We start from the raw sequence: 26,944 nt of genomic DNA on the forward strand, positions 1-26,944 counted from the left end.
ACAGTTTTATAATGTATTTTTCGGCTAATAATTGTCGAAGTTCTGTATTAACTTTGTCTTGGAGATTGATAGGAATTCGTCTACCTTTTTGGTGTCTAGCTAAGAAATTCTTGTGAAATTTAGATTTTGCTACATGACTTTTTGATCGTCCGATGCGTGATACCAAACCAGGGAATTTTGTGGCTATTTGCTCTTTAAATTCCGAGGATGCAATGTTATTGACATAATTACCTTTTTGAAGTGTAGATTGTGTTACTGCAAGTCCAAGTTGGTCGAACAAATCACGACCTATTAAGGACTTTAAGCCGTCAGCAACAACGGTGAAGGTTGCTGTGTCGCATACCCATCCTTTGCTTGTGATCGGAGCTTGGATTTTTCCCAGTACCTGTATTGGCTCGTTAGAGAAATTTCGTAGTTGTGCTGGTGACGATTCGTGGACCCAGAAAGCGCGGGGGCTGGTCTGTACTACTTGCGACGCGAGTGAATGGTGCAATATACTGCATGCACTCCCGGAGTCCACGAGCAGAGTTGTATTAACGTTTCCAATCTTGAGTGGCATATTGAGGGGTTCAACTTTTTCTACTGCGAATTCAATCATGGCAACTGTGTTGTCCTCTTCGCCGCTGCTGTAATCAGATTCATAGAGTTTTGGCGGTTGAACAAAGTTTACTGAGTCCTCTGGATGTGGATCTTCTTCCACTAGCTGAACCATCTTTTTCTGGGGATCTTGCGTTTTGTGTTGATGGTCCTTTGTTGTTTGTGGCAGACTTTCGCAAAGTGATTTAGCAATCCGCAATTGTTGCACGTCTTTCCTTTTGCGATGCATTTTTCGCGATGATTTGGGAGCCAAACTCCGCCACAGTTGGAACAATAGAGTGTTGATCTATTATTCTGTTTTGCAACATTGTTATTGTTGTTCTGCCAATACGGTCTTCGTGGCTTGTTGTTGAATTGGACGGCATTTACGTTCGCCGGGACAACAATTTTGTTATGCTGTTGAATTTGGTGTTGATTTCGCATTCCGAGTTCCATGTTGATTGCTAATTCCAATGCCTGACGTGGTTCCACAGTTTGTTTTAGTAGCTCTTTTTGAATCTCGGGGTCGATTAGGTTTGTGATGAACTCATCGCGTATCAGAGTTTCTTCTTTGTTCTCAAAGTCGCAGTTTTCCGCCAGTTCTTTTAATTTACCGTAGAAGTGTTCAACAGTTTCCCCCCTGAGTTGTTTTGTGATCAGAAAGACGTTTCTATCGATTGTTATGTTACGCGGGCGGATGAATGCTTCTTCTACGATTTTCCAGAAATCAAGAGTTGATAGTGCATCTATCATAATATGCGGGTTCTTACAATTTAAGATACGGCGTCCCTCTATTCCAATACTCGAGTAGAGAAGGGATACTGATTTTCGGTCCGCCAACGACCACGGTTTGTCACCACACATTATGCCTATCTCGATGAGTCGTTGGCATTTGTTTTGCCAATTCATCTTTTGTTGCGCGTTGCGCGCGTTCCTTTCCCTCTCTGATTGTGCAGATGCACCCACAATAGTCTCTTCATAGATGGATTCCAAGGGTAGCTCCACCATTTCAGGCTTTGTGCCGAGTAGCGTGTCCAAAATGATATTCTCTTTGGCTAAGAGTGCTAATTTGTATTGAACTCTCCACTTCTCCCAGCGAAGTGGTGGGTCCGGTGTCGGTTTGTCCCAGAAAGGGTCGATTCCAAGAGGTTTTCTTTTCGTTGCTGACTGCGCCATGTCGTACTTTACAATTTTGCTGTGGTGATTCGCGGTGCGAGTATGCAAACGGAATGTTTATGAGCTATTCGCGGAGCGAGATCTAGTTTTACTTTTGTTTCGCTTACTTGCGGAGCGGGAGAACAAGAGACAGTTTTGCAAACTGAATTGAGTTGCATAAATTAAGAAGAATGAATTTAACAAATTGGAGCCACTTGGGCACAACGTGAATACGTGATCAGACATGTCTGATCACGAAACGGGAAACTATCAGACAGTGGAATGAAATCATATGATAAACAAATTGAACAAAGTTAGTGAAGGTGAAAGTAAGATGAAAGTAATTGAACTAATTTAAAGACATCAAGTAAATTTTACTGCAACAATTAAATAAATGAATAAATATATCATCAGGTATCACAAAGTCCAAGTTTTGTTATGTTCACGTTAGTTGTTTATGCTTTTGCTTTTAAAACAAAAAAAATTAAGATTAGATATTGCAAGGGCCTCAAGGTCGAGTAGATAATGCTGGAGTCTATTACGTAGTAAGTCGGGGCCTCAACACCCTTAAAAAAATATCTAAGCTACAGCTTCCTCCGAATTAGATTACACTGCTTGTCGTTCGAGATCAATTTGTCTGACGTTACTCATTTCCATTTTTGTAAGAAAAAAGAACGGATTAAGTAGGTTGTTAAAAAGTTGGATTTCCACCTAATGTACCTGCTGAAAAAATTTTACGACTTGATTTTTTCTGTAGAATATATTAAGTTGGCAATTTTTCACTTTTTAAGCTATAGGATACCAAACCAATGGTTTGGGTTTTTGCAATTTAAGCATCCTACGATATTTGGATTCATAACGTTACTTTTTCAATTAGAGATGCCAGCTTGTGTCAAGTTTTTGCAATCATTTTTTAAACATTTCGCTCAAAAATTCTTTCAATCTTGGATGTTTTTCTATTCGATAACCGTTGCTTCTCTCCTGGGTTGGAAAACTGTACGGAAAGTGCGCCAACGGTTCAGAAAAAGTGCAGTTTTACTTCTAAAAGCTGTTTTATTTCAGCTGGCTATTACTGTGCGCCATTTTCTTGTCAAAATGAAGAACTTTAAGTGTATAATTGGGGCACTGTCGTTTTTGCAATTCAGTTTTTTTTTTAATTTTCTGGAGAGCTATCTCTTATTTTTACAGTTCAAACATTTTGGAGTGTAAATGTGCTCTTTTTTTTCTGACTCCAAGAGAAGTTGTGGTGATCTCCGTTTTTACAGTCTATTTTTTAAGTAAAGGGATAAAGTTGTCTTGGAATAATTTTTCTCATGTTGACACATGCTTCGTTTATTTGATTTTCTCTAAGCATTTGTTCCATATTGCCTGTTTTTCAATTTTTCAAAACTTTGAATAGTATATCTTTGAGTTTTGTTATTTTTTTATTCTACTAATAGTGCTTTTAACCAACAGTTGCCCAACACAACAATATAAAATGAATGGAGTCAAAGTTTACAAACGGTAACCCAACAGGAAACATGATTTTTTAAGTTAAAATGATACATTCTAAGATGGAGCTCCTTTGTGACAAAAACAAGACAACATTTAGCCTTTTTGTTTTTCATTATTTTTCTCTGTTTTTGTGTGTGCTACTTTCTGCGGGGGTGTCAGTGTTGGACGTTTTTTGGTTTTACAGGCTCGTATAATAATAAAATCTGGTTTACAACTCGGGGACTCGGTCTTATGTGATGAAAATTTCACAATAAGGTTCAATCCTTATAGATTTTTAAATTGAACCTCAAGAAAATGACGCTCGGACTGTCTTCACACAGCGCAATAAAAGTGAACAAGAGTTATCTCAAACTATGGCCACGACAACTCACGGATACGACATATCACCGATACAACAGAAAATCTTCATAATTTCAACGTTAAGTACATGAAAACTATTATGATCTAACTGAAATCAGATCCATTTTTGGCGGTCATAACATCACAATTAGTTCACTTCAAAATCAATTTAGTTGGATTTTCAAGGACAGTTTTTTTGAGGCTCGATATCTCCCAAATCTGCCTGATTATTAATATCAATGTTATGGCGATGGTAAAGGGGAGGTAACTAGAAATCAAATAAGTCCAGTATTGATTATAGTAACTATAAATCAATTAATGCATGCGAGGTTGAAGATTTAAAAGAAACAATTTAGCACACTTACTCAGAACATTGAGCAAAACTGTGCAAACATGGAACTGCGAGCCTTAAGAGATGAGTCAAAAACTGTTTGGTTCCTCTCCAACAGTTTGCCCAAAAATGCGCAAAAATGCCCAAAAACCAAATGAGCAATCGGTTTTTGATCTAAATGTGCACATCGAAGTCTCAAAACCAAGTAGCCAGGATGAACAGACTCGATCACGATCACGGACAATCTGACCGCCCGCTTTTGTCTCTAAATTTCATCGTGTTTTGGAATTTATAAGAAAAAAAGGAAACAACCAATATCAATTGACGAAGTAATGAGAATGCTTTTTATACAAACCCTGAGACGGCACACAAAGTTGAAGCATAAGAAAGGTTGGATCTTTTCCGTTTGTGCCCCCCCCCAAGTACACTATGCACCCCCAATTACAGAGCTCGTGTCATTACATAGTAATTCGTCATGTAAAAGTATAGCACGTGCCTCTGGGGGCGCGAATAGCTGGGGGGGGGGGGCACAATGAAAAGATCCGATTATTTTTTTTATTATTTTTCAATTAGGAGTTGACATAATCAGAGGTGCATTTGCATTAGTCTTACAGCCTCCTCCTCCTCCTCCTCCTCCTCCTCCTCCTCCTCCTCCTCCTCCTCCTCCTCCTCCTCCTCCTCCTCCTCCTCCTCCTCCTCCTCCTCCTCCTCCTCCTCCTCCTCCTCCTCCTCCTCCTCCTCCTCCTCCTCCTCCTCCTCCTCCTCCTCCTCCTCCTCCTCCTCCTCCTCCTCCTCCTCCTCCTCCTCCTCCTCCTCCTCCTCCTCCTCCTCCTCCTCCTCCTCCTCCTCCTCCTCCTCCTCCTCCTCCTCCTCCTCCTCCTCCTCCTCCTCCTCCTCCTCCTCCTCCTCCTCCTCCTCCTCCTCCTCCTCCTCCTCCTCCTCCTCCTCCTCCTCCTCCTCCTCCTCCTCCTCCTCCTCCTCCTCCTCCTCCTCCTCCTCCTCCTCCTCCTCCTCCTCCTCCTCCTCCTCCTCCTCCTCCTCCTCCTCCTCCCCCCCCCCAATAATAGTAAACATGCCATGTGAATGGGGGCTATAATTTCGTGGGGGGAAAGACTCCCATAGGAGTTGTATTCAGCATAATTGGTTACTTTATAAAGAGACACGCACGTGCAAATTTAAAAATATATAATAGGTGAGACAGCAAGTTGAACCACGTAGTTCGACTTGCTATCTCATCTATTATATATTTTTAAATTTGCACGTGCGTGTCTCTTTATAAAGTAACCAATTATGCTGAATACAACTCGAGCATAAAAATGGTAGGATCTTTTCCGTTTGTGCCCCCCCCACCAGCTTAGTGGGCGCATATTATTTGCACCCCCAGATGCACGTGCCATATTTTGACATAATGATTTACTATGTAATGGCAGGTGCTCTGCAACCGGGGGGGGGGCACAAACGGAAAAGATCCAAATAGTGATATTGGATTTCCTAAAAATACACTTTTTCCATATTCCGGGTACTGGAATATTGCCACATTTGGTTAAACTCCGGGTTGATCAGTCGGGTCGGATCTTTTCCGTTTGTGCCCCCCCCCCCCCCCAGCTTAGTGGGTGCATAATTTGTGCCCCCCCCCCTGAAGCACGTGCAATATTTTTACACAATGATTTATCATGTAATGACACGCGCTCTGTAATTGGGGGGAGCATAACGTACTGGGGGGCACAAACGGAAAAGATTCGTCGGGTATTTCCCATTATAGCCCCCCATGAAAATGAAGCCCCCATTATGGTATATTTTCAATGATTGGGGGGCTATAGGTTATCTGACCACTAAGCTGGGTGTGGGGGGCTATAATGGGAAAGACCCGATTAGTCTTTTTTAGTCCACTTATGCGCACAAAAATTGGATTAATACCCCCAGGTGAATGTGCCATATTTTTCATAATTATAATGGCATACGCTCTGTAACCTGGGGGGGGGGGCACAAACGGAAAAGATAGAGATTGTGGGTGTGCTGTGTGTGTATGTATGTATGTATGTGCGTGTGTGTGTTTGTTTGTTCGTTTGTATCTTTATGTGTATGTATGTGTCTATGTGCGTTTGTATAAGTGCGTGTTTGTATATGTTTGTGGAGGGGTTCTCCTGTACTATAACACGCTTTACCACCTTAGATCAAATATTTAAAAAATTGGGGTTTTCCATCCATTGTTTCCTCCCACTCTCCCCAGTGTGTTTTATGCACTTCAATTACCGTTTAGAAATTGTTATATAGCACAAAACTATGTAAAAATAGCGCGTGCGCCTGGGGTTGTAAAAGTTGTAGAAATTATGCCCACTAAGAGGGGGTGGCCAACTGTTGTAAGCAACTTTTTCTATTATAAACCAACCCACAAACGGTAATTGGATCTTTCCCATTATACCCCCCAGCGTAGTGGTCATATAACCTATAGCCGCCAATTCATGATAATTTTAATATAACAGGGGGCTATAATTTCTTGGGGCTATAATGGGAAACATGGGATAGAGCCCGATATTTGTGGAGCTAGACAGCAAAAAGCCCCCTCTTTACAGTATTTATGATAAGATAGGGGTACACCCAACCTACTGCACCCAACAAAATTAAAGCCCTCAGTTATGATAAATTTACGGTTTTGGCGTGGGGGATCGTATTTAACGATAATGGGGAGAAGGCTAGGGCATTGAAACGGAACTTGAAAGCCCTGATAAGAAAACTTATCAAAAATATCTTGACAAGATTTTGCCATATTAGAGGAGATAGAACATAGACCTGCTGAAAAAATATTTGAATCAAGTGAACAAATGTAACTTTATTGAAGAAAAAAACATATTTGGGTTGAAGTTGAAACATATAAAATTTTTGACATAAAGCGTCCTAACGCTCTGATGTGTCTTTTTTGTTACTGAATTGTGTCCAACAGCAGACCAGGGATCCGGTGGGGAGCCTTTTTGGAGATTTTAGCAGTGAACTATTGAAAGTTTTGCTCATTTTCTTTCTACTAAAGAAAAAATATGAGACTGACTTGAAACAAAATAATGTGATGACGAAGCGAAAAAAGTTAATATTCTTTGCATTATTTTAAGACCTTGCCGTCTATTTTAGGTTTAAATAATTCATTATAATAAAAATAGGATCTAGTCTGTTTGCCCCCCCCCCCTCCCCCCTGTTACAAATTATATGTTTTTATATAGCACGTTACCATGAAAAAACAGCACGTGCGCCTGGGTGCTTAAAAGATGTAAGGCCACTAAGCTGGGATGGGGGGGGGGCAGAATAGATCCGGAAAACAAATGGTTTTGGGGTTGAAAATTTGTCAAGAGCTGTCAAGAAATTTTGGGTCTTTCCCATTATAGCCCCCCCATCAGGCAGGGGTTTGCACACTATCCTGACATGGAACCTTTTCCGTTTGTGCCCCACTCCCCAATACGTTGTACACCCCCAGTTACAGAGCACGTGTCAGTAACTTTTTGCGTAAAAATATGTCGCGCGCGTGGTGGGGGGGGGGGTGCAAATATTATACATCCAATAAGCCTGGGGGGAACGGAAGAGATCCTAGACTTGTGTAGAACTGTAGATTCTAAAAAAAACTCTGCTACATTTACGAACATTGTCCAATTAAGCTATCATGTTATGAGGTTGCTTCTTCTGGGCTCATTATGACGACGTGTTCTTACTTTAACGGACTTATTTTACAATTATTTGGGTTATTAGTTCTCCTGCATTGCATGCGACCTGCTTCCTGTGAAAATGAGTTTGTACGAGTAAAGGTCGGCCCAAAAGCGAAGGTACAGACATTCTCTACATTAATAGCGGTTAAGGGATGCATCCCTTCATTGCCATTTATGATCTTCGTAATTATTTGTTGTTGGATGAGTTTGTACGACAAATCCCCCAGGATGGCATGTAATTATATCTCTATGAGGATCAATTTAAGGGGTAGGACTTTTTCCGTTTGTGCCCCCCCCCCCCCCACAGCTTAGTGGGTGAATATTATTTGCACTCCCCAGAGGTACGTGCCATTTTTTACATAGTGATTTACTATGTATTGGAACGTGCTCTGTATCTGGGGTGGTCATACTGGGGGGAACCAATGGAACAGATCCCAGGGGTCTTTCCCATTACAGCCTCCCCAGAAAATATAGCCCCCCTTTATGGTATAAATACTGTGGTTATGGTATAAATACTATAAATACTATGATTATCCTTATGCCGGTGGAATAATAGGAAAACCCTTATTATAATAACTGTATCTGGATCTTTTCTGCTACTACCCATGTTACGTTACAACACTCACGTACACATTTAAAAACGCCGAAAGTCTGCAGTGCCAGAAGTTAGAATACCAGAAGTTGCAACTTAGCCAGAAGTTGACTTCCGTTGACTTTCGTCATTTTAAAACGTGCTCGTTTCGTGATTTAAGCATGGTCAAGTGACTCTGCAGAAATTCCGACTCAATATCTCCAGAAGTTCTTAAAAAACGCCAGAAGTTCTCAGTGACTTCAAGCAGAGCCACTTAACCAATACTTATGCGACAATATAACGGAGCTTGAGAACGCGTGTCATTACATTGTAAAATTTTATTAAAAATAGCTACGAGACTGACATACTATAGAAAGGTTGGATCTTTTCCGTTTGTGCCAGCCCACCCACCCCCCCCCCCCCGCCCCAGTACGTTATGCGTCCCCAGTTGCAGAGCACGTGCCATTACACAGTGAATCATTATGTAAAAATATGGCACGTGCGTCTGCGGGCTGCAAATAATATGCACCTACTAAGCTGGGGGGGGGGGGGGGGGGGTACAAACGGAAAGGACCCGAAAGTTTCCTTTTTAATAAAGCTTTTTCAATCAAAATTAAGCAAGTTATGTCTTCATAACGTCAAAGCAAAAAGCACTGCAACGGGTGAAATTATAGCCCCCCATTAAATTATATTTAATGGGGGGCTATAATGGGAAAGACTTGGTGCAACATAAAAAACCTTAGCCGGAAAAAAGGTCTTTTGTTTGAGCCAACATTCGGTTCCCATGGGTTATCGATACATTTTCAAAACCTGAAATTGTTTAGCCTAAAAAGGCGATCGGTTTAGCTCAATAGTAAGTAAAATGAAAATTAGGTTATTCGAACACTTAGTGGTTTTTTGCACGAATTTCGCAACAATTTTGACGCATTTTTAGATACTCAATTCTGATTGTTCAATCGGATATTTTAAATTTGTGAACCCCCGGTCCGTTATGCAATCCCAAAAACATAGCACGTGTCATTGCATAGAAAATCATAATCTACTAACAAGCCACATGTGTCTGGAGAGTGCAAATAACATCAGGTCAATCTTATTCGCAAGATTGGTAAATAATAAGATTCTCTCGCTGAATAAATCAGTTAGTTAATAACATCCTGTAGTCCTGCAAAATTGCGGGCGGCGTACGAAAAACGACAGAGCTTGACACACTGTTGGAACAGTACCAAAACTCTTCAATCCGATCATTGGGTTAGTAAACATTAGGTTTGCTTTCATTGACCTTACAGACAAAATCTTGAGGAGCTGCTACTTAAAACTACGGTCCAGAGCAGTTATTCTGGTTTTGCAATCGTGACCAAATTGCATTGGCTGAAAATTACGATTAAGTGAATTTGCGTTGCTTAGATAGCAAGTAGAGTTTAATGAGAAGTTTCTATTATTTTTCACCACCCCCCTAGCCACCAGCTTAGTGGGCATATAATTTTTACGCACCTAGGCGCACGTGCTATTTTATTTCTCGCAGCTATGTTACAAAAAATAATTTGTTGCTGGGGGGCACAAAAACAGTGGGTCACAAAACACTGGGGGGATAGAGAATAGAGACTTTTTCAGTTTGTGCTCTCCCATCTTTAGTGGGTGCATTTTTTTGCACCTCCTAGACGCATATGCCATTTTTTACACAATGATTCTGGGGAGGGGGGGGATAACGTACTGGAGGTGGGGAGGAGGGGGCACAATCGGAAAGATCTGAGAATAGATTTAATTTTACTTTTTAAAGTATTGACTGTGATGTGATTTTCTGAGCTGCCTCTGAACGAATCAATTGGAGTGTGTGTTGGAGATTTCACAGACAAAGTCCAGAAACTGATGGATAGTTCAAAGCCACCAAAAAAGAACACTGGAAAAGGCAAGAATTCAACAAATAACATCACCCAGGGTTCGTAAGATCCCGTTATTGGAACATTGTTGTTGAAGTCATTTAAATGGATTCTCAGCTTTTGGAAATTGAAATTGGATAATTTTGTTGTCTCCTCCCTCCCCCAAAGAAATAACATTCCCACAGACTATGGTTTATCTGTGGCAATGGGGGAGGGGCTATACGTTAACCACTTTGACTCTGCTCTGTTCGGATCTTAATGTGAGTCTTATCGGAATTGATTCCGTTTCCCGTGAATTTTCCTTTAAGTACTGGTGTTCGTTACCATGTCGCAATTTACATCCTAATTGTCAGATTTTACGTGGCAAAGTTGCGTTAAAGGCTAGGACTAAGCTTTCAAATTTTGTAAGCAAATTCCAATAAAGTAGAAAATGCTGCGAGCATGAGGATTGAATTAAGTAAAAATAAAATTTCCAAAATCTCTCAACCTCTCTTAAATTGCGGACTGTAAATGCAAGTCACTTCAATTACGGATTTCAGCTGCAGTTTAAAATTCTCATGGACTTCTCTTCCAATTTGCCAAGTGTTCGGATTATCCAAAACTGCAATTCAAAATTGACTCGGCAGAACGAAGAGACTTGTCTCTTAAATTTGTCTTCACTTGCATGTGAGCTACAGAAATTAGCAGTTAGAATTAACTTTTCTCCTGTCTTGGCCCTGAACTTTGACCAAAATAACAGAAACAAAAGGAAAATTTCAAACTCATGTGTGCGTTGTTTATAAGACAATATTTGTCCTGATTTCAAATCGTCATTCTGTTTGCAAAAGAACTTCAGCTAGTGATTTACAATAGAAGTTTCTTTTTGATACAAGTAAATTCAGCGTTTAACCAAAAAGAAAAACAGAAAAACAAAACATATTTTATTTGAAAAAATTAAACTGTTTATAATTAATTAAGAAAAATTTATTTGAAAAATAAGTGCTGCGAAAAGACTTATGATGAACATTCACACAAGTCATGAGAAGAATAGTTTTAGATGAGTGGCTCAGTTTATAAATACGCATTCTTCTCATTAAATAATGATGAACATGGACACACTTTTTCACCAGCCTAGTATGAAAACTTTTTTTTATATCTATTCTCTTCCCCCTCCCCCTCCCCCAGCTCAGTGGGCATATAACTTCCTAGTGGGCATATAACTTTTACGCACCCAGGTGGAGGTACTATTCTTTTTACATAACTATCTGCTATAAAACAACATATAATTTCTAATTAAAGGCAAAAAAACGCAAAAAACCTATAGGGGAATTGGAACAGAATAGATCTAAATCTTCAACACAGTTTTAGTATAAAGCCCCGAATTTTCTTTTTTATCTAGTCGAGTCGCAATAGTGTTCTACAAATTTTGGATCTCTCTCGTTTGTGCCCCCCCCCCCCCCCCCAATACGCTATGCAATTACAAAGCACGTGCAGCTACATAGTATATAATTCTGTAAAAATATAGCACGTGCGCATGGAGGGGGGGGGGGGGGGGCAAATAATATGCATGCACCCACTAAGATGGGTACACAAACGGAAAAGATAAAATTTTTTAATTGATGTTATGTTTTTCAGAGCCTGTTACCAAGTCCTCCGAAGACCAAAAAAGGCCAAAAAGACCCAAGAGGTTAGCATTTCGGATCTGTTTCATCCTCCTACTCCCAGTTTGGCAAAAAGACGAATCTGTTCAGTTTCGATCTCAGTTTAGTGCGCTTATAACTTTTCCGTTTTCATGTGCATGTTCAACTTCTACACATGTTCATGTATTGCAGAGCAGATAAATTGTAACTAGTTAACGGGGCATGTGCAAAAAAGATTTGGAAGATCGTAAAAAAACAGCCAGCGCCTATATTTGGTGCATAGATGAGACTGCAATTTCGTCCTAAATTGAACTCGGCTGACCCTGCCCTAGCGTATTTTGGTTACGCTCAACTGCTGAAAGTAGGCTAAATCCTTTGTGGTCTAGTTTCCGAAAATGTGGCTCTCTCTCCAATAACAAGGTGGAAATGAGTTGCATTTAAAAACAGAAACAAGTACTAAAATACAAGAACTAAAATCGAATTAGTTTGTCACAAATTTTTATCAGTTATAGACGGTTAGCTACTTATAACTGTAATCTGATTAAATTATCAAACGTGTAAATGTTAATGAAACAACTTTTTTTACTTTACTTTATATTGCTTGATATTTTTTGTGAGAAGTTGGCAATACCTAAGAAAATTTGGGTCTTTCCCATTATAGCCCCCCCCCCCAGCTTAGTGGGCATGTAACCTATAGCACCCCCAGATGAAAATTCATAACCACCTCTTTAACACAAAATCGGAAATCGATGTAGGCGAGCCACTGAAATTAATAACCACTTCTTTAACACAAAATCAGAAATCGTTGTAGGCGAGCCGCCGGATGATGACATGGGCTTGCCCATTATAATTGATTTTAGTTGACTTCTCATAACCGCATTTCAGCTGCTACAGAGATAATACGAAATGGCTCCTATGAACTTAATGCAAATTGTAGAAACCTGGACCCGTTCCATGAAATAATGACGGCGATTGGAAAATTCCAGCATTCGATACTGGAACAAAACAAAAACTTGTAACCAACAATTGTAAGCATAAATGATGAATTTAATTGTATGCTATAACTTGATTTTTGGGGGGCTATAATTTTCTGGGGGGGGGGGGGTGGGGTGGGGCTAGAATGGGAAAGACCCGAAAATTTAACGATGAATCTTAATGACCAAAATCTGCATATTGAGATCACATCACAACAATTCGTATTACAAAATTGGAGTTTTTCAATGCCTAGAAGCTAATTGACTATAGATTTAATAAAATAATAGATAAAAATTTAGTATTGTGACTATTTTTTGAAAGTAACCCATTTTTTTTTATCTCTTGTTAGTCGAATGTATTACTCTAGAAAAGCAAAATTCAGTTACGCGCTTAGTCGGATGTGATTGTGAAAACATAAGTCTGCTTCTGCGGTGTCATGCAAGTTTTTCAATACACATCTTGCACTTGCAAAAAACGGGTTTAATTTATTAGACTAACATTAATTTACCATTTTTGAAATCTATACTAATAAAAATGCCATCCGCAACCACAATTTTCCACGAAAAAAAATAATTGACAAGAATTGGCTATGACAAGACTTTGTATTGATTTTTGCGGGACTCTCAAAATTATACAGTCCAAGAATTGATCAACCTGGGTGCTATATTGACCACAGAAGAAAAACCCACACAACGTATTGCCAACTAAGGAAAACGCCAACAATGAATTGATTCAAAAAATTTTATCAGGACCGTGATAAGTCTTAGCATGTCCCAGTTCAAGGATTTTTTATGTCTTGAGTTTTTTTAACACCTCTCCAGTTTATCCTTGTCTTGTCCTGGTTTTTGTCAGCTCCTACTTAAAAAAATCAATAAGATTCTTTTGCAAAATATGGTAAAATTTTCAACAAAAAGAAAATTGCTCTCAATTAAAATAACCCGCATAAAAGATCTCAACTACACTAAAAAACAAGTTCTAGCACAGCTATTAAAAGACTATTTATTTTGTCACAGCAAAAAATTAAAAGTTAAGAAAAAGTGTATGCTTATTATTCACAGTAACTCGCGCGGAACTTGCATTCATTTACTTCGGGTAGTCCCTCTGTTACCGAAATTGGGACTTACAATTCCTACTATTCCCACAGGGAAATTTAGAACTCTCAGTAAACTTGCCAAGAACCCACTGGGAGTGGCATTGGGATTTCATAATTAGCCCCATATGTAAAGATAACTTTTAGCGGTTCAAAATGTGCGCGAATACGTATTTGAATACAGGCTCTGAAGCCGAGAAGCTCTTTTATTATCAACGTTATTATTATTATCGTTTATTGACCCGTGTCGAATTTTGACCCCAAAAAAGATGTAAGATTGGGGGGGGGTAGTCGTGGGGAATTTTTAGCCAATTCCCCTCAAAACTCTTACATCATTTTGAGGGTAAGGGGGGGTAATTCGATGCAAGGGGGGTAATGGGGTAATTTTGGGGGTTTGGGGGGTATAATGGTGTAAGAGTAGGGGTAATTCGGGGGGGGGGGGGGGGTAGAATGACGCAGGAGTAGGGGGGGAGGGGCAATGGGGAGTTAAAGCGATGCAAAATTACTCCCCATTACCCACTTACCTTCCATCATTTTACCCCCTAAAATTACCCCCCCCCCCACCAATCTTACATCTTTTGGGGGTTAAAGTCTGATATTTCCCCCGATTACCACCGATTATCACCCTAATCTTACATGGTTTTGCCCCCTATAGACAATTAACACCTACTCTTACAGGAGTAAGGGGGTAACTTCGACACGCGGAGAAATATGGGAGGGTTGTGGCGCGGGTTTTGCATAGAAAAACAATTAAAATCATACCAACTTTCCCCAGCATTTTCTACACTCTAATAACCAGTCTGGCAATCTCTTATAAAGTATATTAGTCACAATTTATAACTCAAACTCAAACTCCTTTAACCAGTCTTTTGAGGATCGGCAAAGTTGAACTGCTGCTGTTTTTTTTTTCAATTCGATGCCATTCAGACAAACGCTGTTGATCGATGATCTTCTTAATGAGTTTCCTATCGAGGATAAAAACTAAGATATGAAAAACTATTTTTTTACAACTAATCAAAGATGGTTTTCAGGACTTACTATTTTCCTGCAAAGATAACTCAAAATTATTGTCAATAAAGAGAAGACAATGGTATTGTCGAAAAAAATTAGCGTCTTGTGTCTCAACAAATTTAATTGGTGAAAATTTAGGGTTCTTGAAAGTTCCAACGACTGGGTTAAAAACAAGGGAGGAGCCTTAAAAATGTTTATTCCACGTAACCCTAAATTTAGGTGATAAGCACCGATGTTGTTTTTATATTTTGAGTTGAGGAGACCATCAATTTTTGGAATAATCCTTTATAATACTCAGCTGAAAAGGAACATTTTTAAAATCTTTTTATAAAATTTCCTTTAAACAATTTATATCAAAACTACAAACATTCCAGAATCAAATCAAATAGGTCTTGGCTGAATAAACTAGCCTTTCAAATAACTGGACGTCATGGACAAAACGCATTCATTTAGAAGAAAATACAATCATAAGACCAATAACTAACAAATAATGGCCAAGAAATTAATTAACAGAATGAATATGAAAACGTCAATTACCAATTAGCTTTTGATATAGTACATGTACATATACCAACAAAAAGACTTCTTTCATGTAGTCAAGACAATAAAATTGCTCACAAAAAGTTTGAAAAGCAATAATAAGCTCGTAAAGAATTTTGAAAACGAGAAAAAACTGTTAGAAAGGAAAAAGTCATAACAAATTTTTCAATTTTCTCTGGCAAAATTCATAAACAAGAGCTTCTTTTCAACAAAAGAAGGGCCTGCCTTCCTTCCATTCGTCATAAAAAGCCTGTGAATTGTACGCTTCGATTTATTCAATAAACACAAAAGAAAAATGCAATGGACAATATTTTGCTAAAATACATAAAAAACCCCGCGAAATAGTTAAAAAAAGTCTTCAAATTACTTTCAAACTCCCTTTAATCACCACAAACTTTCAAAACGATATCAAACCATCCTCATTATTATCATTACTCTAGGCAAAATCAATCTTCTTGAGTAATATTAAAATATGGAACTGGAGAATTATTGCCTGAAAAAGCCGCACATGAGCAAAAATACTCGCTCGCTGAGTTAAAATTATTTCACTCCTAAAGTTCTCACTCTGCAGTAAAGACATTTGGTTAATTTAGAGGTTAAATTTAGCAAGAGTTGATGTTTTTAGCGGTGAATTTTTTTTCACCGAATTTACCGCTAAAAACGGAATTCTTACATGTTTCTAGCGCCTTCATCAAATATATTATATTTTATAGAAATTTTTAGCGCCATTACCTCGACCCAGGTGCAGTTATAATTACTGATTTTTTCACTGCAGCTGTTACATTTTTTGGATTGAAAAGCCCTGAAATCTCTAGCCGGGTGTTTGTTCTCAGAACTGTGGAATTCGACGCGGGCATCCTGGAACCACAACAGCAAAACATACTCTTTGATACTGTCAAACGGAAGCTGGACCAGCATCAAAACAATGTTCGCAAAAAACGACCAGGTAATTTATAGTTTATGTAATTTTATATTGCTTCAGTGATCACATCGAACTGCTTCACTTCTTGACAAAAAAGCCTCTGAGCTCTACTTACTTTGTATTTCTTGTTTTCGATTTTTTTTCTTTGGATTTAATTTATGTTGGTGTTTTATTCGTAATGTATGAGATTTATTTTCATAATGCATCAATATTTGAAGAAAAATGTTCTGAAACTAATATAAACCTCAAGAGTAAGCTGCTGCAAAAAAATCTATTGCTGTAAAAAAATTGTGATAACCAAACTTGTTGGGAAAAATTCCCGAGGAGCTCCGGGACAGTTAACTTATATGATTAAGTAAGTTTCATACAACGGTTAGTTAACTTGTGAAAAGATGTTGTCTGTTTTTTAAACGTGTAAGAACTTATAGTGTTGAAGTTGTTTAAGAGTTTCCAAGTCGAATGTTTACTTTGAGAGTTTTATAAAATTTCACTTTCGTTAGAGCTCTCATTTGTGGTTTATGGTGCACTATTTTTACTTAAACCCACCCACATGCAGACAAAAATAATTGAGTGCTTGAAGCAATTTTACTGATAAAGTGCAAGTTTTCATGAATAACGTCTTTATGTTCGTCAGCTAAGCTAACAGTGTTTGCTGTTTAATTTCAACTGCTATTTTTAATTCCAATTTTTTTTTTCCATCAAATGTATTTAAAGAAACAACTTCAGTTCATTCCAATGTTCTTTGCATTGATAAGAATTTTTAGCTGTCGATAACTTGACAAATTTTTTAAAAAGTTTTGAGTACTTTTTCCATTTCGATATATTGAAACGCTTACGGGATGATGATTTATCTTTTTGAAGTTTCCTGTAGGTTGAATTCTTAGAACGTACAAATTGAAAGGTAAAATTTGGATAATTTTCATTTTTTGAGGGCAATTTTTTTTTAAGTTGATGCATCGCTTTGTAAGAACTAGCAAGCATCTTGCAATCTGCTGTAAGTTAACTCTCCTTAATAGACGTGTGCGAAACTCAAAGCTCAAAATTAAAACATCAGGTAGGAAAATCAATTTTAAGAGGTTGTTGTGGCACCATTTTGACAAAAAAAGTTGCACTTGAAAATGTTTGTGTATGTGAACTATTGAGCTAGAAAAGAATTGAGATATTAAGTCAGTTCGCAAGATTTAGTTTTGCTCTTTGGTTAAAGCCAACGTACTTATTCGAGAAGTCATTACACAATGGTGCCTGAATTTTGCTTGTAAGAAAGCGTCTCTTAATACTACTTTTTAGCAGTTCGAAATAATAGAATACCAATAGACCTTTTTAATTTTTGTAAGAATTTAATAAGTTATGCTAAATAAAAGTAAAACTTGTTTTCAGGACAAACCAGTTTGAAAATCATCTTTTGAATTTGAAGTTCTAACACCTGATTCATCCATTTTTTAAGTCAATTGTATCACCTGGAACAAAAAATTGAACAAAAACTGAATGTTTTCTCCCAACCTGAAATAATCCATCAAAATACACCAGTGTATAATATCATTTAGACCAAATTCAGAAAAAATAATTGATCTTAAATGATGCGGTAAAAATTTTGAAAAGATGACCAGTTTGCTGCGAACAAAAAGCATATCCATCATAACTAAAAAAAATCGACACTGATTTTGTTATAACCGCGAACCCTAAAGCTTTGGCACGAGTTAATGACCGAGTTGAACTTTCGAAACTGAAAAATTGACTGACGCTTAAGAGCGTCCTTCATTCTAAACAATTGAAATGGAAACGATTTAAAAAAAATATTCAGAGAAAAATACAGTGCAAATTGATTTGATTCATATTTTATAATTCAGAACTTCAAATAGACAACTAAAACCAGCAAACAAAATAATAACAAATAATCTCCAAAAACTGCAAAATAAACTTATTTTCAAACGAAAAGATAATATAAATAAAACATATTATGTCAGTTGACAATAGAGCTTGAATAAAACAAAGTTTTTTGTAATGTTTCGTTGTTCACTGAAATAAATAATTACCAGAGAATCATACTGGAGGAGAACTTGAAAACTGTATGTTAGATAGCAACGAATTATGATTAAACTTTTCGCTCTTTGTGGATATATCTTCACAACTAAGTTTTTTATCTTCACTAACTCCGCGATTATTTAGCAACAATAGCGCTGATACCAACAATTTCAGAAAGTTTTTTAGTGTGATGTTTTTAGATTTTTCAAAAGATAAAACTTTTCAACAAACGCAAAGTTTCCTTGACACACGGCTGCTTTGCAATCGATTTATTAGTTGCCTTTATATTGGTTTTCTGTGAATCCAAAATAAAAGAGTAGTTCAATCAGTTTCTGACAAAAGCAAAAATCAAACATGTCTCGATTATCCAAGAACGGGTCGCAGAAGAATTTAATCAATGCAACAGCTTTTTTGTTTTTAATCCATTCCGACCAGGAAATTAACCAAAAACATTGCGATAGTTGACGAGCTGATTGCATCAACTAAAAAGGATGACATTAAGTTTTCTTAAAAATTAAGAAAAAGAAACCAATCAATGTATCAAAAAAATGAATTTCTTCAATTTTTTCACGGAAAAAGTAATGAAACATTTGTAAACAGTCAGTTCAAAAATATCCAAATCTGGATAGCAAGGAAAAAGTTGCTTATTGGGGCTAGAGAAAACACAACGGAAAATCAGAAATTTTAATAGAAAAATTTTAAGATTGTTTCCTTTTTCGTCTTGGTTACCGTAAAAATATAATTTAGAACAGTGAGAACATTCGTTATTATGAAGAGGCAGGCATGACCAAAACTGCCGATTTTCGCAAACATCTCAATTATAAAAATGAATTTAAATTTGAAAAATTTACATTTTAATTTTTTTGTAGCTTGTTATTGCTTCAGAAAGCTCTGACAATCTTAAGCAGGTCTTTGAAATAATATGTAGGAAGTCAAGCAGGATGGAAAACAATCAGTAATTCTTGGTCTTATCTTCTGTTTTAATACGGTGACCCGTAAAGGTATTTTATTGCTCAAAAGGAAAAAAAATATTATCGCCCAATCACTAGATTATAAAAATTGAAATTTGAAACTATGAATATTTTTGCGTGAAATTGCTGCCGTAACTTTCTGTTGACCTGCATGAATTTCGTTTGGCTCTAGGTTTTTCCTTTCTTTTTCTCGTTTAAATTTTAAGTAGACAAGGCGGCTCGGTAATGTGCGATGGCACATAAGGTTCCGACCCCGCCCATCCACAAATTTGGCATAATTGTCTACCAAATGAGGAACAGATAAAAGAACCCAAAAATTATTTTTTGCGATTCCCAAAAAAGCCCGTCTTTTTCAACAAATTCTGTATCAACGATAAGCTAGCCTCCAAAGCAAATAACTCAGTGGAGTAAAAATTGATGCATTAGATTGCTGTAATATGTCAATATTAAGAAAGCGAGTCAAGACGAAAAGCAAAATCAAACAACAACAACAACAAACATTAATTACATCAAAAAATTTATGTCCCTCTTAAAAACTAAATTTAATAACAAAATCAACATACCGTCAGATAAACCCAAAACTAAACAAAAATAACTTATAAATCCCCAGAAAACATATGGGACCAGTCCATAAAAAGGTTTGGTAACAATTATACAAGAAAGAACAAAAACAGTAAAGTAAAAAAATTAAGTTTTTTTTAAACAGTTAACTTCAAAGTAATAAATACCATTAGGAATCAATTAATATTACCACAAATTTACGATTTCCACTACTTCTATAGAAGGGCATTAGGATCTGTCCTTATTCATTTTTTAAAGCGGCTAAAATGAACAACAAAGAACAAACAAAATTTCAATTGAAACTTGCCAGAAAACGCTGTCAAAACCGTCAAGCCAATTTATAATAAATACATTTGATTGCGCCTTCTCCAAACAGCTATAATTTAGTACGTGGCTATTCATTAGTAAGACTAAGTAACAAGCAGACAAAAAAGCGAAGTGCTAAAGTATGTAATTTTTTTTCGAAACAAAATTACATTTAATGTCATGAAAGGCATTAATAACAAAAAGAGCATAGGGTCGTTTATTCAAAAAAAGCCGTTGAGACCTGTAATTATCCAGAATATTTCTTGCATCTACAAAAAGAACGTCAAATATGACAAAAATCACATTAGTTTACTTTATTTTTTGTGAAAAACCGGTGTGGAAGCCAGTAAGGTCATAACAAATTCTTTAAAAGATTTTGGGACATCAATCCCTCTTATTCCGTTGACACCCATAATGTTATATTTGACCTGTAGTTAACTAACGAGATTAGGTAACAAAAAGAAACATGAAAAGAACAAAATTGCGAAGTTGAAAAATTTTTTTTTTTATATTTTGGAAAACGATTGTTTTGATCGTCATGAAAGCCATCAGCTATCTACTAATATCAGAATATCGGTTCTTCTACTCTTCTATGAAAAGCAATTGAAAGCTATCACTATACAGGAAATTTCATACGACCGAAATGATAAAGTATAAATGACAGTTAGAGACAAAATTAAAAAATTCAATTGATTTCTTCAAGAAATAGGCGTCGAGGCCGTTAAAACGATGATGTATATCTTTCAGAGTTTTAATATGTTCAATTGTGCCTTATTCTGAATGCTAATGAGGTGACATGAGAACCGTCAAAAATGTGATAATGTGACAAAATTAGAAAACGTGAAAAACTGGCAAATATCAAAACAAAAAAAATCTGAAATCTTGTGGTATCAAAGCCAGCAAACAATAATTTCAGGCTTAAAACTGCAACTGAGAATAAATGTTAAATAAGTAGAAAGAAGAAGCGGTCATTTTTTTGCTGACATTTAGCTGGAAGTTGTACAAATTAAGAAAAAAAAGTAGAGAAAATGTTAATTAAGCCATTATTTATTGAAAGGTCAATTATTTTTATAAAAAGAAACGACCATAAATTTTTAATTAAAAAACTTAATGCATTAGCTTGGGGCTGCTTAACAAGCAAATCGATTGGACCTATCACTCCTGAGCTTTGATTTGATATGTTCTGTTTTTTATTATTAAAAAAAAAGTTTTTTTAAGTCTTAAGACTTAAAAGTCTTAAAAAAAGACTAATTAAAACCCTATTTTTTTGGATTGTAACAGTCCTAGAATGGCCAAAAACAAGCCCTAATAATACTTATTGTCCCTTGGGAATAACTGATTTTTCGAATGTTGTAGATATAGATAATTTGTTAGTTGAAAACTCAAAATAAATTCTGCATTTTTGATAATCAACGAGTAAAGTTGGCAAAAAACGGCAAGGTTTTAACTACAGTGCACTCTCAGCGGACTCTGAAGTAGAAATAGCCCCCCTCTGAGTCTACAAAGATTTTTTGAGTGTTGTTTGGGGATGTACTGTCGGCAAATTTAATCAAAGTGGACTAAATTAGCTTATTTCGTGCTGTTTTTGATGAAAAAGTCTAAATTTTGAAACGTTTATCCAGATTTTTTGACCAAAAAAATTAAATCAAAACAATCAACAATGCTTGTTCGTCTTCAAAAATAAAATCAACGACACTATTCTTAAAAATTATAACAAATTGAGGAAAATTTAGGCAAAAATTCCGGAAAATGTGAATAAAAACAACGTGAATTCACTCTTCTTTTCTCAGAACTTTAAACCTCGATAACTCTCTGTAGAAATCGAAAATTGAAAAAATCTTTTTAATTCCATATTCTACGCTGGATGAGCTTTCTAATGATACCAGTCTCAACTCTCTACGATGAATATATCGAGCGGCGAAAATTCACGGAACAAAAAAAACCCAGTTGAGTATATAGTTCCTCCCCCCTCAAGAGGGTCGGAACAATTATTATTTTAAAGATGGTTCCTTTTTCGGTATAAATGGTTGGTGTCTCGTATTTCACAACTGTTCTAAACAATTTAGACCCTCTTTTTGTGAGCTTCATAATTATAATTCTGTGTTTGTTTAGTGTATTACGAGTTATCCAAATCGGAGATGTGTGATTGCGTCGCAAACAGAATGGGCAAACCTTCCTTCTTTATCACAACAAGCATAGGAAAAATTACTTTGACAATGGTCATATTCCCAAAATAATATTTTTAGTTATGAAATTCGATTTAACAAGAATTTGGCTAATTGAAGATATTTACATACATTAATGACTACCCGGACCATAGTAACATAGTAAATCAGTGCCGAATCTTTGTATTTCCAAGTCTGCGTTTTTTCTGTGAACATATTCTGGTCATGTCGCCTTTTGCTATGAAACGGTTACTTTTTTATCATAATCTTTGGTGTATGCGTTAACATCTAATTTGAGTAGTAAGTCATAACACAAAAGTTTAAAGGGGTTTGTGGTAATTGCCTAAAAAATAGCTTAAGTATAAATAGTGTGTATACAATATATAAAGTGCACAATATACAATATACAATATACAGTAAAAATAGTGTGTATACTACTATAGTATTTACCAGTTATAAGCTACAAGAGTATGACATTATTCCGCTCAAATTCAATTTTAGAGAATGAGTAGTTTTTTGACTATGCAGGATAAGTTTAGATCGGGCAAATTGGTGACGTCTTAACAATTAGACATACCAAAATGTAGACATTTCAACGAATGTGATTGGTTGAGAAATTTAAAACACTGTACTGTTAAGTGTTCAATTAGCCTAAATTGGACATAGCCTAATGCTAGATTGTAATTTTTACCGCATCTGGCCATGCCTCGCGGGCCATGGCCATGCCTCAGCGGCCCGTGGACTTGATATGAATCTATCACAACCAAACGTGAGACCAGTTTTCCCCAAAAAAGTATACTTTTGCTTTTTCGGCTTATCGCAATTTCTGAGCAATTTTGCGTTAACACGCATATCCTATTTTAAAACATGGAGAATTTGTTGAGCAATCCGCCAATCAGAAAACAATATTCACATTTTCTCGATTGTCATCGGCCAGCAATAAAATTTCTATATTTTGGTACGTCTGCCATTTTCACTAGCGCCGGGCAAATTCTATGAGCTCAATATAATCATAATGAAGGAAAACTGCACATGAAAAAATTTAAAATTTTCTAAAGAAGCACTGTTGCAATAATGAATTCAGTTTTTACACATGGAATCTGCTAGTTCAGCACTGAAATGCTCTGAAACTCGAGTCCGGAAGTATAGTATTGGATTATCACGGAATCAGTATTGGTTTACTATGACACTAGCTTCCAGTAGCAACTACAATAAAATGAACCAGTTTTGGAATCGAAGCACTGTCTCTTACTTGGGAACCTATTACAATTAGTCTTATGTTCTCGAACTTTGGCATCTCATATAACCCATTCTCTCTTCTTTCTTTCTTGCACCTCAACGTTTCATTCCACTAGCCAGTTATACCTTGATCAAGCAGAGCTCCTTGTCAAGCTTCTCTTACTCGCAATTTACATTAGGTTGCTATCACAGACGTTACGATTAAGTTAATTTTCTTGTAATGAAAATACAAGAGTTCGGAATATCTATTGAAAAAATCTTAAAAAGGATTTCTTTGATTAAAATTTTCAACAAGATTTTTATTGAGTTTTCATTTGGTTAAAGTTATTTGTTTTAAGAAGGGAGTTAGTGGGCCTCACAGGATTTTATGACATCGAGAGGGAGAAAGTTTTCGAGCAGTGTTGTTATCAACAGTACGATCAAGCTGCCAAAAACAGGTATTCAATTTATGATTTTGAAACTTCCGATATAGTTTTTCTATCTTATGCAATAATTTCCGCTGACGATGAGAAACCAAGTTTTGAGATAGTGCTGTTGTTAGGAAGGTCAATAGTTTTGAAAATTTGACTAAGTGAAAATCGTCTAAGTGTCAAATGTCATCCGCAAAGTCCTCCCATTTTGTAAGAGTGAGGGGTCAAATGCATCCGTAAAACGATGTGAGGGTGGGAGGGCAATGACTGTTTTTGGGAATTGCTCCTCTCGCGCCAACTCACCCCATTGGCAGTGCAAAACAGCCCAAAATAATATAAACCTTTAAGCTGATTTTTTAAAAATCCGATTCATTGCAGCTCCACTTTTTCATGTTTATCACCTGGAAAAACCTGAAAAGGTACTCCAAATTAGTATTCCCCTATTTACTAAAAAAGACTTGATTTTCATTGAATGATCAGAAACGGTAATAGAAGTCCTAATAATGACAATTCAGCTAAGGTTCCTGGCCATATCTCTTCCAATTACCAGCAGAAACAAATTATTTTCAGTTTCAATCCAAGAAAAACTACTGTGGTATCACTCATGTTGAATGTTAATTGATATTCCGCGGGCTCATAAGGAGAGTCATGAAGTGTTCGGTTGGTCTTGAAAAGCGAGTTTTGAGATCTAAAATAGCATCACATCTCAGGTTTTTTCCAGGGTAAAATGCATCAAATTAAGTACCTGCTTTTCATACAAGTATTTCATTTTGTTTTTCCACAAATTCAGACATAGCGTGATATATTTTCAAGCGCTGGTGGTTCAAGCGCTAAACAAGAGGCGTATTTTTTATGGTCTTGTGGTTTTCTTGAAAAACCACAACTTTTGCAGAAAAGTCCAACCATTTGTTATGTAATTGTTATACGCAACGAGGCGGTTGGCAACACAAAACCTTGATTCTTGCATTTGAGGCATCATAATTATCTTCACACTATTTAATCAGGGCAAAAGTTAGCCATTGCACATTTTTGATTGATTCCTCTTTGCATTTTGGGCATTACGAGGCCAATCCTACATATTGAGCAAGCAAATTTGCGTGCTAATCTCAGCGTTGTCCGGCCCCATGTTTTAAGATTGTGCGTTAAAGGCTGTCGGGGACAACAGTGACAGTAAGGTAAAGCATTGCAAATTCACTCAAAATTGGGAATATCGTCACTGATATAAGCGATTGGTTATTTTCTATGTATTTGCTTTGAAATTTTACTATATTTCTTACACGCGAGAGTTGGTGACAAAATGTCGTCACTCTTGTTTGCAAACTTGAACTCTGCTGAATTTGTAGGATTGGCGTCGTAATGCGAGTTTTTTTTCCGGAAATCTGTCCAAATAACTCCTCATAGTTGATTTTAATTTTGACTCAAGGTCTTCTCATCATGCTTTGTATTTCAATTCTACAATTATGAATCAGAAAAGCAAAAGTTTCAGCTGCTCTTACTCGCCCTCGTTGTACCAGAGCTTATGACAATATGAGTTCACAATTGAAATAATCTTTGTTCAGCCCTAAAAGTTTTGCTTTATTGTTATGTGTGTTAAAAATGCGGTTAGGTTTTCTAGTAAGAATTGTCGGTATATTATGGGCAAACGCGCTATACCGAAACAAAACAGTAGTGGCTCCACTTCTTTTAACCCTGACACATATCCCTCCATATATTATTATTAAATCTTTTTAACCTTACATCAACTAATCTCGCAAACTTTACCACAAAATAATTTCCCCAAACACTACACAAACGGCGTCAAATTATAAAGTTGGAAGGGGGGATAATGATGGGGGGGAGGTGATCATATACATGGAAAAATAATAGGGTAGGAAAGGTCTTATACCCGAGATATGCCCTAATATAATCGCTGTTTGCCCAGTTGTCAACTTTTTCAAAATATAATTTCAGCGCTGTCGGACAGTTATCTCTCAAATGCTGGGACACAATAGTTCAGAACTGCGACGATTCACCGATACAAAATTTCAGCATGATAGTTGGAGTCAATTGCGATTACAAAATATACCCTGAACCTGCAATCGGCAGGGTGCCCGAAAACACATTATTAGCCTACCAATTGCAGGAACAATCAATACTGATTTGGTTTCTCTTACTGTTTATGGTTGTTGGTTAAGTAAAATTTATGCATTTTGTAAGTAATAGAATGTTTGTTCAGGTATTATCGTGAAACAGGAGAGTTATGTAAATCTAATTTTTAATTGCTCCCGAGCGAAGTTTGAAGCAATTAATGTAAACACGTTTTTTTATGCAAAGCTTTTGCTTCACCGCTTTCGCCCTTTTGTTCTAGAACATTCTGTGACTTCTTGAACGACTTTTCACACTTCGTTTCTTCATTTTTGAGTGATATAAGCTGCTCTTGTTCTGAAATAAAGTTCGTTGATAAAAGCTATTGTGAGCGCAAGGAAGCCAAAATCATTGTGGATGAGTGGTTAAGATGTCAGGCTACCAACGTGGGGTTCGACACCCTGTGGGGTCATTTAGCATAGAAATGTCTTTGTCCAATTCAGAAACATTTCTCAGCTACAGATCTCTATAAAATTTCCCGTCTGTCTTTTGAGAGCAATTCATCCGACGTTGGTTTATGATTAATTGCTCTGAAACGAAGCTTGTAGCGACTATATTAATCCTGTTGGCCTTTTTTTAATGCGATTTTTCTTCTTGACCAATTGTTCGTCTGATCCATTTGACTTTTCATCCTCAAAAACGGGATAAACAGGGAGCGCCCAGAGGGTATTAAGTGCTCTTAGAGGCCATCAGATCACTAGTCTTCAAGTATGCGATTCACAGAAACTGTTTGGGAGACTCATACTTATGGTATGAAGGGCAGTTCTGAGAGGGTAGCCCTCACAGCCCCGCCCCCAATCCGCAACCCTGCACATCGTTCAGGCCGTAATGGCCCCGTACAGCCATAGACCTCCCACCATTGCCCCCAACACCACCTCCCCTCCGCTCTGCTCACATCACGCCCCTTTAATTAAGCCCAAGCTAGCCTCACACGTAACCAGCTACTGACAAAGCCAA

At 37.0% G+C, this 26,944-nt stretch overlaps 1 protein-coding gene across 10 annotated transcripts; it reads left to right on the forward strand.

The window, feature by feature from the left end:
- The first annotated feature begins 5,117 nt into the window (after nt 1–5,117).
- LOC142351542 (uncharacterized) lies at nt 5,118–26,163 on the forward strand. 10 transcript variants are annotated; one of them, XR_012760966.1, is made up of 8 exons: nt 5,118–5,214; nt 7,552–7,701; nt 9,959–10,091; nt 11,647–11,698; nt 16,101–16,213; nt 22,162–22,215; nt 23,792–23,890; nt 25,814–25,887. XR_012760966.1 is itself a non-coding variant. In XM_075403616.1 (8 exons), the coding sequence occupies exons 1-8, from the start codon at nt 5,212–5,214 to the stop codon at nt 26,034–26,036; spliced, it is 804 nt and encodes a 267-aa protein (XP_075259731.1). In that variant the 5' UTR covers nt 5,118–5,211; the 3' UTR covers nt 26,037–26,163. The 10 variants fall into 10 exon arrangements, 9 of the variants coding, with proteins under 9 accessions (XP_075259731.1, XP_075259734.1, XP_075259733.1 ...); XM_075403616.1 differs by having other exon boundaries at nt 23,815–23,890; nt 25,814–26,163; XM_075403619.1 differs by having other exon boundaries at nt 9,959–10,061; nt 23,815–23,890; nt 25,814–26,163.
- The last annotated feature ends 781 nt before the right edge of the window (nt 26,164–26,944 follow it).

This window comes from Convolutriloba macropyga, chromosome 13 (assembly GCF_964194025.1).
Source record: "Convolutriloba macropyga chromosome 13, txConMacr16.3, whole genome shotgun sequence".
Classification (NCBI taxonomy): Eukaryota; Metazoa; Xenacoelomorpha; order Acoela; family Convolutidae; genus Convolutriloba; species Convolutriloba macropyga.